General features: G+C 46.6%; 3 protein-coding genes across 3 annotated transcripts in view; 1 reads left to right on the forward strand and 2 right to left on the reverse strand.

The window, feature by feature from the left end:
- Positions 1 to 13,260, forward strand: part of LOC310843269 (uncharacterized protein) — a 217,324-nt gene that overhangs the window by 96,456 nt on the left and 107,608 nt on the right. The gene's annotated exons all lie outside the window — the stretch shown is intronic.
- On the reverse strand, positions 137 to 1,111 carry LOC310842832 (olfactory receptor 51H1-like; the record flags this gene model as incomplete). Its single annotated transcript, XM_083734972.1, has 1 exon — positions 137 to 1,111. One exon carries the CDS (start codon positions 1,109 to 1,111, stop codon positions 137 to 139), a length of 975 nt encoding a protein of 324 aa, XP_083591098.1.
- Positions 5,055 to 6,035, reverse strand: LOC310843622 (olfactory receptor 51H1-like; the record flags this gene model as incomplete). Its single annotated transcript, XM_083737248.1, has 1 exon — positions 5,055 to 6,035. One exon carries the CDS (start codon positions 6,033 to 6,035, stop codon positions 5,055 to 5,057), a length of 981 nt encoding a protein of 326 aa, XP_083593374.1.

The following is a 13,260-nucleotide window of genomic DNA, read 5'->3' on the forward strand; positions in this document are numbered from 1 at the left end:
GAACTTTGCTTCAGGATGAGAACAGAAATCGGGCTCCAGTGGTGCAGTGGCAGCAGGAGACCCCATTAGCTAAAGTAGTGCTTCAGGTTGAGAACAGTTTCAGGTTAAGAACGGACCTCCGGAACGAATTAAGTACTTAACCCAAGGTACCACTGTATCTTTTTTTAAATTGCAAAATGTTGCATATCCTTTGCCGAATCTGCTGGGTCTTCACACTGTACACAATGGGATTGAGAAGTGGTGGGACAGCAACAAATATGTTGGCCATCAGCATGTGGACAATGGGGGAAAGATGCTTCCCATATCGATGTGCCACACTGATGCCAATCATTGGGATGTAGAAAATCAAGATGGCAGAAATGTGGGCCACACAGGTGTTGAGAGCCTTCAGACACTCTTTTCGAGAAGCAATGCTCAAAACTGTCTTCAGGATCAGGATGTACGATACAAGAATGATCAGAACATCTAGCATTATAGTGCACATGACTATAATCAAGCCATATATGATGTTGACTCTTGTGTCTGCGCAGGCTAATTTCATGGCATCTTGGTGGAGACAGTAGGAGTGAGAAAGGACATTGGATCTGCAGAAAGGGAGCCGTTTAATGAGAAAGGGGAACGGGAAGCAGACACAGGAACCTCTGGACAAGATAGCTATTCCTATTTTTACAATGACTGAATTCGGTAGAAGTGATTTGTATCTCAGTGGATCACGGATGGCAATCAAGCGATCAAATGCCATTGCCACAAGAATGCCAGACTCTATCGCTTGTAATGCATGGATAAAGAACATCTGGCTGATGCAAGCATTGAATGGGATTTCTCTGGAGTCAAACCAATAGACTCCCAGAATTGTTGGCATGGTGGACATGCACAGGGCCAGATCGGAGCAGGCGAGCAGGCAAAGGAAGAAGTACATGGGCTCATGGAGGCTTTGGTCAGTCTTGATGACATAGAGGATCGTGATGTTCCCAAGCAGAGTCAGGGCGTAGAGCACAAACAATGGGAAGGCCATCCAAGAGTTCTTCTCCTGCATCCCAGGGATGCCAATCAGGACAAAGGTTTGGTGGCTCACAAGGCTCTCGTTGAAACTGGTGATGGAGGACATCATTCCAAAAGAGCGTTTCGTGAAAGGACTTGGAGAAGTCCTAAAATTGATCTGTATATTAGAGATTCTGGCATTAATTTACAGATTTTGTAAAGGTTCTAATGTTATTCTAAGCAGGCACAAATTTCTTAGTTTTCTCCTACACAAAATGTTGTGTTAGACCCTCCAAAGAAGGAAGAACAGTCCCGAATGCTCCTTCTTCCTTGGCTAAGCAACACCCAGACTCTATACTGAAACCCATTCCCCCAAATCTTCCAACTCCCACCAGTGTGAATTTCATTATTTAACTCATTGCCTAAATCACTTATACCTTTTTATGTAAAAAAGACCCCCAAATTATTATCATTCTTGAGTACTAGACATTGCAATATGTGGCCTGGGCAGCTATACTGTTTTTGAGTCCAAGAGACTCCCAAAGAGCTATTGCTGAATATTGGCTGTGGAGGTCAAAAAGTGTGACTTTTGCAAATTCATCATCTCTCAGTTTCTCATCTGCAAAGTAGACATAAGAATCACAGTTCAGTTGTTGAGTAAGATAGGATATACCTTAATGACTGAGTGCATAACAGTAAAAGCAAAGGAGAGGCCACATGTCTCACCTCACCTCTTTCTCTTTTGAGAAGACACCTTGAAACTGAGCTCCTTCATTTTGCAGCCCTACCCAGTGGGCAAGAGGGATGTGACCGGATATGACCAGAGACTGAAATCAGGGGATGAAATATTGATTGATTTATCATTTTTATAGAAAAACGAAAACAGATTTTCTTGCAGAGGATATAACAAACTGAGCTCTTTACAAAAGAAACAATTCATATTAAGAGTTAGGGTCAAGGAAACCTTCATGTTTAAGAGGCATCTAAAGCTTATTATTGCCCCTGCTTCAAGAATTATCTGAGGAAGAGCAACCCAGGGGTTGGGGGCTCTAAGATGGCCAACGTTCTCCTTTTCCACCAAATGGCTCTCAGCTGGTTGTGGAATTAAGAATGTGAAATTTCATCAGCTGGAAACCAGGGAGTGCACTTGTTCTTGTGAGAGGCATCATACTTTAGCAAAGCCTTTTTTTCCAGGGGGAAGTCGCAGCAACTCAGTTCCAGCACCTCCCAAACTGCAAGGAAAAGCGGATTTAATCTACTTTAAATGTGTAAACCTAAATCTTTGATGTGTGTTTGACTCACTCTCAGGAAATACTGACCATCTGCAGATATCCAAATAAAAATAAGAGCGGCATAAAATCGTCTGTGGAAAAGATGGAGCAGAAGGATCTAACCCAGTGTAAAAAGATTGTGAAAGGCTGGAAGAATTGGCTTCTGGACCCAGTTGACAGAGCACTGACTGATATAAGCAGGGACCTGACCTTTGGTGTGATGGTGTCTCTGTTGTCTTTCCTGCACCTGCTGAAAACCCTCCTTTTCCAACAAGCCTTTCAAGTGGACGTCTCAATCCCTGTCTGCAACTGCATTAGAACTGCTTTTACCAGTTTTATAAATGGAATAGTTCTTAAATGTTTGTATGGTATTTATATTGGGATTTTAAAAAATCTTTTATATATGGAACTGTTTGCAACTGTTTCCACAGTTTTCTTGTTTTATGGCTGAAATTGTTCTATGCGCTTCGTAATTGTATATTTTATTGTTGTAGCCCACCCCAGCACCAGAAATCAAAGAGACAAATGAATAAATAAAATGTAGAAGATTGTTTTACCATTGTTTATGGCTGTCATTGTCCTCAATACCCCAGGACAGTGGACCTCACCCCCCCCCCCAACAAAAAACCAAGAGCAGAGCAATACAACTCCAACGTATGGGCTCCTGTTTCAGGAAGCCAGTTGTTTTCCTGAATGGTGCAAAACCTCCTTCCAATATGAAATCAAATTAAATGCCAGCCTCTCTCTGGCCTGCGCAGGATGAATTGCAGCATTTTCGGTGTGGTTCCACCTAAAGAATCCCTGACAGGTGGCCACGCAACCTCTGCTTGAGAACCTTCAAGAAAGGAGATCCCACCATCTTGTGAGGGAGTCTGTTCCACTGCTGAACAGCTCTTACCCTAAGGAAGTTCTTCAAGATGTTTAACCAGAATCTTCTTTCTTGTCATTTGAATCCATCCATCCGGATCTCACCCTCTGAAGCAGCAGAAAACAAGCTTGCTCCATCTTCCATGTGGCAGCCCTTCAGGTATCTGAAGATGGCCATCATACCACCTCCCAGTCTCCTCTTATGATCTTAATGATCATATTGATCAATTGAAATACCATATTGATCATATTGAAATACCAATAAGCAAAGGCCTCTGATTGAGATATGCTCCCCCGCCTTAAAACACTATAAAATACAACCTGTTAAAAGAATCAGAACCAAATAGAAACCATCTCCATCATCTCATGGCTTCATGATTGGGGAAGACCTTTGCACTTACCTGACTCTATAGGCAACCCATAAACCTGAAAAGAGTTCTCCCATAGTGGACACTGAGCCTGCCTTTGCTGTTCCTATATGGACTCTGCCTCTGCTTTTTATGGCATTAAGCATGATAGAAAAAGTGCTTTCCTGCAGGGAACCAACCTGCCTCTGAACTGCCAGAAAACAGCTGAACCCCAGTGGGAAGACATCTCTGAAATCCCAACAGCAATTACTAGAAAATCTTCACAGATTCTGCATAAGAAGCTGCAGTTCTGCTCTCAGAGGCATTCAAGAGTTCACTCTCTGCTCCCATCTTCCATCAAACCAGAGAGATGGGATGCAGACATGATATATTAAGAAGGAGAGAGTTGGAAGGGATCCTGAGGGTTAACTGGCCCCAACCTCTGGAATGCAGCAATCTCAGCTAGAGCATCCACAACAGGTGGCCATCCAAACTCTGCTTTAAAACCTTCAAAGAAGGAGAGTCCATAATTTCCCCAGGGAGACCATTCCACAGTTGAACAGCTCTTACCCTCAGAAGTTCTTCCTGATGTTCAGTTGGAATCTCCTGTCTTGTAACTTGAAAAGGTTGTCTAGGCAGTAAAACCTGGCTTAGTTACAAAGCTGTGAAACTTCCTAAATGATTGGAACTCAAAAGAGGCTGGTGAGAGCCATGCTGTTTGAGGCTTGATTACCTAGTTACTCCCAAGGTGAGGGGAAGTGGGCATAGCAGGATAGTTTACTCTATGGTATTAACCCCTTCGTGCAGTAATTAGACTTAAGCATGTTGGCTTTATTTTATTTTATTTTATTTATTAAATTTGTATAGCACATTTCATCTGTAGATCCTAGAGTGGTTCACAAAAAAAGATAAAGTACAAAAAATACATAATAAAAACAGAAACAAACCAATAACACACACACACACCCAACCACACACACACTTAAAAGGGTATAGGATGATAATCAGCCAAATACCTGGTGGAAGAGAAATGTTTTGGCCACCCACCCCTCACTCGGACAGATGCTCAAGGAGGATACCACTGTGGCTGCATATCCCACAGTTGGGACCCAATCTGTTTAGCGCTTTGTACATTAAAGTTAACACATTGAATTGGGCCCGTCAGCAATCAGGCTAACAAGCAGTTCCCATAGGATTGGTGTTCCATGTTCCCTCCCTGCAGCACCACTTACAATGCATGCAGCTGAATTTGGAATCAGCTGCAACTTCTGGACTGTGCTGAAGGTTAACCCCTCATAGAACACATTGCAAGAAGCCAGTTGAGAGGTGGCCGGAGTGCTGTGACCGGACTCCTTTTGTGGCTGAACCCTGCATCTGGGAGTGGAGCCACTTGAACCCTCTTGGGCACTGAAAACAGGACCCCCCCTCACTTTCTTCTCTGCCCTAAAATCAAGGTCTGAAGTGTGCAGAATTGTTTAGGAAGTTTCATTATTAAAAAAGGACAAAGGCCAGCTATTAAACAGATATGGAAGCAGCATGGGATGGATGCATCAGTCCATAAAAATAAAATACCTTTCTCTTCACTTTATCACAGAATCCTTCTTTGAAAGAAACATCTTTTCTTTAATTGCAAAACGTTGCATATTCTTTCCCGGATCTGCTGGGTCTTCATGCTGTACACAACAGGATTGAGAAGTGGGGGGACAGCAACAAAAATGTTGGCCATCAGCATGTGGACAATGGGGAAAAGGTGTCTCCCAAATCGATGCGCCATACTGGTGCCGATCATTGGCACATAGAAAATCAAGATGGCAGAAATGTGGGCCACACAGGTGTTCAGGGCCTTCAGGCACTCTTGATGGGAGGCAATGCTCAAAACAGTCCTCAGAATCAGGGCGTATGACACAAGAATGCTCACAACATCCAACCCTAAAGAGGAAATAACTACTGTCAAACCATACAAGAGGTTGACTCTTGTGTCTGCACAGGCTAACTTCATGGCATCTTGGTGGAGACAGTAGGAGTGAGAAAGGACATTGGATCGGCAGAAAGGGAGCCGTTTAATAAGAAAAGGGATTGGGAAAATAACGCAAAGGCCTCTGGACAAGACGACAATGCCTATTTTCACAATTACTGAATTTGGCAGAAGTGATCTATATCTCAGTGGATGACGGATAGCAATCAAGCGATCAAATGCCATTGCCACAAGAATGCCAGACTCTATCCATTGAAAGGTATGGATGAAGAACATCTGGCTGATGCAGGCATTGAATGGGATTTCTCTGAAGTCAAACCAATACACGCTCAGCATTGTTGGCATGGTTGACATGGAGAGGCCCAGATCGGAGCAGGCGAGCAGGCAAAGGAAGAAGTACATGGGCTCATGGAGGCTTGGGTCAGTCTTGATGACATAGAGGATAGTGAAGTTTCCCAACAGAGTCAGGGTGTAGAGCACAAACAGTGGGAAGGCCACCCAAGAGTTCTTCTCCTGCATCCCAGGAATGCCAATCAGGACAAAGGTTTGGTGGCTCACAAGGCTCTCATTGAATCTGGTGATGGAGGACATCATTCCCCGATGTTTTTCGTCTTAGAAAGATTCTAAGGAGCCAGAAAATTGATATGAATATTAGAGGTTCTGAAATGATTTTACAGATTCTGTAAAGCTTATATTGACATTCTGAACAGGCAATCAAAGTTTCTAAGGTAGATTTGTTCTGTACCGTCACGTGTCCCAAACGCATTGTTGAGACTGGAGGCAAGTCTCCCTTAAGTACGGACTTGGCAAAGAACTTTTAATTTCTGGCTCCGCCTAAACTCAAATCCCCCCGGTTTACTATCCCTAGTACTTCAAGACTGCCATAAAATGCCTGGCTTAAAACCGTCTATCAAAAACTTCACTCTTGTGACCTATCCTCACAACACCTACCCACTATGGGCCCCACTAAAGCAAACAGTCTAATTGGTCAATGTCTAAAAGATATTGAGCATCAGAACAACCTGGCCACTATAAGAAAATTCTGCCTGTGGTATGTTCAGTTTCCACCTCTCCATTTTGATTCTCTGGCCCCGGCCCCATATCTGCACATATTATTCCAAGATACAGACATGCTTTTACACTTGCAAGACTGGATGTTTTGCCATCTGCGGTTTCCAAAAGATCCTGCCTGAGAAACCTCCTTGCCCCTGTGGAGATGGCAGCACCAAAACAGCTGGACACGTTCTCCTGTCCTGTACTCTCTACAAAGACCTGAGGAACGAGATCATCACCCCACTCGCACTAACCATCCCAGGGCGCTCAGCCACTGCCACAATGTCCTTTCTTCTATCAGATCAAAATGAGCAGGTAACAGCAAAGGTTGCTAGGTTCATAGCAGGGGCAATCAGATTAAGGGCCACTAACAGACTGCTGATTCAGGACTTTAAATTGTGCTTTTATATCAAATTTCCTGTTCTGCATATTCTGTAATGTTTTACTGTTGCTATGGCCATTGGCAAATGAGAATAAAGTTTTATCTATCTCTCTTATTCTGAACAGGACTAAATTGTTTAGTTTAGTCTAAAGGGGAATGTTTTCATAGAAAGTCTGGAATGATCCTTCTACCTTGGCCAAATACAACCCTAACCCTCTCATGAATTTCAATTCCCAACAGTCTCCCCTTTCCAACCATTGTGAATATCATTTTTAAACGTATTAGTTATTAGCATTATTATTTGTTGAGGGGTGTCAAAGAGACTCCCAGGTATTGTTGTTGAGGATTGGGGCATGTCGTTTGGCACATTCATATTCTTTCAATTTCTCACCTGAAAATCAGAAATAACAATCACAGTTTCATTGCTGGATTGGAAATGAGATATCTAAATGACTAAATGTATTGCAGTGGCAGACCTTCGGGTCTCAAATTTCGGTGGCAGACTGTGCAATGCCGAAATCTGGCACCTCTCTGCCTTTCACACTCCATTCTAAATAACAGTTGTGGCGTCTCCTGCAGAACCCTCGAGGCGACTGCACTGCCTGTGCTCCCCTAAATCCGCCTCTAAGTATTGGGTTAGCAGCATGGAGGTCTCCCTCCATCTCCTCCTTTTGTGAAAAGACGTCTTGAAGATCCCTCCATCTCCTCCTTTTGTGAAAAGACGTCTTGAAGCTGAGGTGCTTCGTTTTGCAGCCCGTAGGCTCCTATAGACAAGGCTTATAACCATCTCCAACTTTTCATGGCCTCATGACTGTGAAAGACATCTCTGAAGTCAGTCAAGGGAAAACCCATCTGCTTTGTATCTCACGCAATCATCTGCACTTACCTGAGTTTACGGTGCAGCTCATGAATCTGACATGACTTCTTCCAAGCTGCCTCTGCTGCTCCAAGAGGGAATCTGCCTGTGCCTTTTATGGCATGGAAGGTTGCAGTCAATCTGTTTTCCCTCAGAGAGGCCAGCTGCCCCAAGACGCCAGAAAACTGGGAAGAGACACTTGAAACTTGAAATCCCAACAGCAAATACAAGGGAATCCCCATGGACCTGCAGTTGTCTTCTCAGAGACTCGGTGCCCCCAATTTCTTTCTGTGCCGGAAAAATTACATGTTCTGCCCTTATCGCCATGCTATCCACACTTGCAACAACATCTTTGTATCACTTTTTAGGTCCCATCGGGTTCTTGGTGTGTGCAGTGAGTGCAGTGTCAGATCATGTCCCAGCTTATGTAACTTTTCAACTTTTCAACGTAATTAATCCCTCTCCTTGGTGCCTCTTTCCTCTTTCACTCTTGTGGAGGCATTCCATGCGTCGAATGTGTATCAGCAGAACGGAAAACTAATTTTGAACTAAACACCGAGATCGAACCTGTAACCTTGGTGTTATCAGCGCCACACTCTAACCAACGGAGCTCTGCATAGGCTATCCATGATGCTGTGTTCCAAGTCCCCATATGATGACTCCCCATAGCATTATATAGATAGGTAAAGGTAAAGGTACCCCTGCCCGTACGGGCCAGTCTTGACAGACTCTAGGGTTGTGCGCTCATCTCACTCTAGAGGCCGGGAGCCAGCGCTGTCCGAAGACACTTCCGGGTCACGTGGCCAGCATGACGAAGCTGCTCTGGCGAGCCAGAGCAGCACACGGAAACACCGTTTACCTTCCCACTAGTAAGGGGTCCCTATTTATCTACTTGCACCCGGGGGTGCTTTCGAACTGCTAGATGGGCAGGCGCTGGGACCGAGCAGCGGGAGCGCACCCCGCTGCGGGGATTCGAACCGCCGACTATGCAATCGGCAAGTCCTAGGTGCTAAGGTTTTACCCACAGCGCCACCTGCGTCCCCTGAGATACGCTGTGTTAAATTGTTCTGATAGATACGCTGATATAGATTGTTCTGATATAGATACGCTGTGTTAAATTGTTCTGATTCATATGGGTGGTACCACATGCTCTCACTGTATGTTTTTTTAATTCCCAAAGTCAATGAAAATAGAAAGTCATATCAGGCAAATCGTTTGGCTACAATCTACTCCCTGTCATGCTTACCTTCTATTAGTAGGGAGTGTTTAACAGAAGGGAACATTCAGAATGTGATTGATCTACAAACTGGAATCGGTAATAATAATAATAATTTATTATGTATACCCCGCCCATCTGGCTGGGCCTCCCCAGACACTCTGGGCGGCTTCCATAGAAACCAAAAATACAGTAAAATATCACACGTTAAAAACTTCCCTGAACAGGGCTGCCGTCTTCTGAATGTCAGGTAGTTGTTTATCGCTTTGACATCTGCTGGAAGGGTGTTCCACAGGGCGGGCGCCACTACCGAGAAGGCCCTCTGCCTGGTTCCCTGTAGCTTTGCTTCTCGCAGTGAGGGAACCGCCAGAAGGCCCTCGGCGCTGGACCTCAGCGTCCGGGCAGAATGATGGGGGTGGAGACGCTCCTTCAGGTATACTGGACCGAGGCCGTTTAGGGCTTTAAAGGTCAGCACCAACACTTTGAATTGTGCTCGGAAACGTACTGGGAGCCAATGTAGGTCTTTCAAGACCGGTGTTATATGTTCTCGGCGGCCGCCCCCAGTCACCAGTCTAGCTGCTGCATTCTGGATTAGTTGTAGTTTCTGAGTCACCTTCAAAGGTAGCCCCACGTAGAGTGCATTGCAGTAGTCCAAGCGGGAGATAACCAGAGAATGCACCACTCTGGCGAGACAGTCTGCAGGCAGATAGGGTCTCAGCCTACGTACCAGATGGAGCTGGTAAACAGCTGCCCTGGACACAGATTTGACCTGTGCCTCCATGGACAGCTGTGAGTCCAAAATGACTCCCAGGCTGCGCACCTGGTCCTTCAGGGGCACAGTTACCCCATTCAGGACCAGGGAATCCTCCACACCTGCCTGCCTCCTGTCCCCCAAAAACAGTACTTCTGTCTTGTCAGGATTCAACCTCAATCTGTTAGCCACCATCCATCCTCCAACTGCCTCCAGACACTCACACAGGACCTTCACCGCCCTCACTGGTTCTGATTTAAAAGAGAGGTAGAGCTGGGTATCATCCGCGTACTGATGAACACCCAGCCCAAACCTCCTGATGATCTCTCCCAGCGGCTGCATGTAAATGTTGAAAAGCATGGGGGAGAGGACAGAACCCTGAGGCACCCCACAAGTGAGAGCCCAGGGGTCTGAACACTCATTCCCCCACCACCACTTTCTGAACACAGCCCAGGAGGAAGGAGCGGAACCACTGTATGACAGTGCCCCCAGCTCCCAGCCCCTCAAGATGGTCCAGAAGGATGTTATGGTCGATGGTATCGAATGAGAGAGATCCAGCAGAACTAGGAAACAGCTCTCACCTTTGTCCCTAGCCCGCCGGAGATCATCAACCAGTGCGACCAAGGCAGTTTCATTCCCATGATGAGGCCTGAATCCCGACTGGAAGGGATCCAAATGGTCCGCTTCTTCCAGGCGTGCCTGGAGTTGTTCGGCAACCGCTCGCTCAATAACCTTGCCCAAGAATGGAAGATTTGAGACTGGGCAATAGTTGGCCATCGTGGCCGCATCTAAAGATGGTTTTTTAAGAAGCGGTTTAATAACCGCCTCTTTCAGTGGGTCTGGGAAGGCTCCCTCACGGAGGGAAGCATTCACCACCCCACGAAGCCCATCGCCCAGTCCTTCCCGGCTAGCTTTTCTAAGCCAGGATGGGCAAGGATCCAGGAGACAGGTGGTTGGTTTCACTCGTCCAAGCAGCCTGTCCACATCCTCGGAGGTAACAGATTGGAATTGATCCCACTCAACTTGACTAGACAGAACTCTAGCACTCTCCCGCCCCGGCCCTGCTGCCACGGTGGAGTCTACTTCTTCCCGAATCTGAGCGATTTTATCTGCAAAAAACTTTGCAAAATCATTGCAGGAGAACATGTGGCCCGTACTGGGCCCCGATGTTACAGGTGGTTCCGCTAAATTGTGAACCACCTGAAAAAGTCTCCTGCTGCTGTTTTCTGCAGATTCAATAGAGGCGGTGAAGAAAGTCTTCTTCGCTGTCGCTATTGCCACTTGGTAGGCTCGACGTTGATCTCTAACCTGTGTCCGGTCAGATTCAGAGTGAGTTATCCGCCACCGGCGCTCTAGCCGTCTCAACGATTGTTTCATTGCCCTCAGATCCGTGGAAAACCACGGGGCTCTCCGGGCTCCATGCAATCGGAGAGGGCGCTTCGGAGCCAAACAGTCAATAGCCCTGGTTAACTCCACATTCCAGCGGGCCACCTGGGAATCGGCTGAAAGGCCATCAACATGGGATAAAGCATCCCCTACCACTCTCTGGTAACCCTTTGGATCCATTAAGTGGCGGGGGCGGACCATCCGAATTGGTCCCACCTCCCTGCAGAGGGGATGGGTCGCAGTGAAGTCCAGTTGCACCAGGAAGTGGTCTGAGCATGGCACTTCTTTTGTTTCACTTTTACTTAGTGTCAGATCACCAACATCCATAGAGGTAAACACCAGGTCCAAGGCATGTCCGTGGCTATGGGTTGGGCCAGACTTATTCAGGGACAGCCCCATGGAGGCCATGCTTTCCACGAAGTCCTGAGCGGCCCCTTGTAAGGTCGTGTCGGCATGGATGTTAAAATCCCCTAGGACGACCAAGCTAGGTGTCTCCAGGAGAACATCCGCCACAACCTGAAGCAGCTTGGGCAGGGAATGCTTGGTGCAGCGGGGAGGTCGGTACACCAAAAGGAATCCTGTACTGCCCCTATTGCCCAACTTCCAGAACATGCACTCGGAAATCTGGGTCTTCCCAATAGGACGTCTGGTGCAAACTAATGACTTCCTAAAAATCACTGCAACGCCCCCTCCCCGCCCACATGATCTGGGTTGCTGTGCGTAAGAGAAACCTGGTGGACAAACAGTGGCAAGAACAGGCCCATCTGCTTCATCCAACCAAGTCTCTGTTACACATGCCAGGTCAAGTCCTCCATCCATGATCAAGTCATGGATGGCAGTGGTCTTATGAATCATTGACCTGGCATTGCACAGCAGCACCTTCAGGTACAGTTCACTCTACCAAAACATTCTGCTGTATGTGTAAGATACAGCCTTTGATCCTGTGGTCTCTTAGCATTTGCAAAGTAGATGATTATCACATTGTCAGTCTCTGGATTGTGGCCAATGGGTATTAGAAAGCAGTCTAGTAATACACAATGGAAATTGAGAAAGAGAGAGAGAGAGAGAGAGAGAGAGAGAGAGAGAGAATCTGTCCCCAGGAAACGTGACAGCGGCAGCCTCACCTCTGGCTGCCTTCAGGAGTTGCTCAATGCCCGCTGCCGTGGCGCCCGTCATTTTTCCTTGCCAGCTGGAACTTCCAGTGAGGAAAAATGGCGGGCGCCACAGCAGTGGGCAGCGAGCAGCTCCTGAAGCCAGCCAGACCCAACTACCAGGCTGGCTCCGGGCTGCTGACAGCCGCCGCTGCCGCCACTGTCGAAGGGGAACAGGGGACGTCTCGTGGTACAGATCTCCTGCCCCCTTCCCCTTTTGTTTTGACTGATCGGGGGAGGCTTGGGAGTTGCGGGTGGGGGGCTGTTGCCCAGTTTTTTAAAAACTCTGCACATTTATGTTTCATAGGGTGCTAAAGAAGGGCTTTGCACCTTTATACAATATGCATGTGTGCTTGGGCCCAGGGTTTTTTGCCCCACCATCCCCACTACTGACTCTCTGTTGCTACTCAGCTTTTTTTAAAAAAAGTGTCCCCAGATTCATTAAAAAAAATCTGATAACCATATCCTACATCCACAGAATGCACAGAACCGCACCTGGAGGACATGATGGTCTACAGAGAGAGCAAGGAGAATATAGTGTCACACCCCACTATCTTACTTGATCAGAATCATCAGCCAAGATGATCAAGGACATTCAAGTGTCAAAATCAGGCCTGAAGCCAGATTAGAAGGGATGAAGTAGATCAGGGGTAGGCAACCTAAGGTCCGTGGGCCAGATGCGGCCCAATCGCCTTCTCAATCTGGCCCACAGACAGTCCGGGAGTCAGCATGTTTTTACATGAGTAGAATGTGTCCTTTTATTTAAAATGCATCTCTGGGTTACTTCTGGGGTGTAGGAATTCGTTCATTTTCTTTCCAAAACAGAGTCTGGCCCACCACATGGTCTGAGGGATGGACGGTGGACCAGCCGATGGCTGAAAAAGGTTGGTGACCCCTGAAGTAGATCATGGGGAAACTCGTTTGCTTTGTATCTCAAGCAGTTCTTTGCACTTACACTAACAGCTATGAACCTGAAACAGGTCTCCTGTGTGATTCTCTCTTTGATACAGGAAGCATAATTGAT

Source organism: Podarcis gaigeae (assembly GCF_964106915.1).
Source record: "Podarcis gaigeae genome assembly, chromosome: 4".
Classification (NCBI taxonomy): Eukaryota; Metazoa; Chordata; class Lepidosauria; order Squamata; family Lacertidae; genus Podarcis; species Podarcis gaigeae.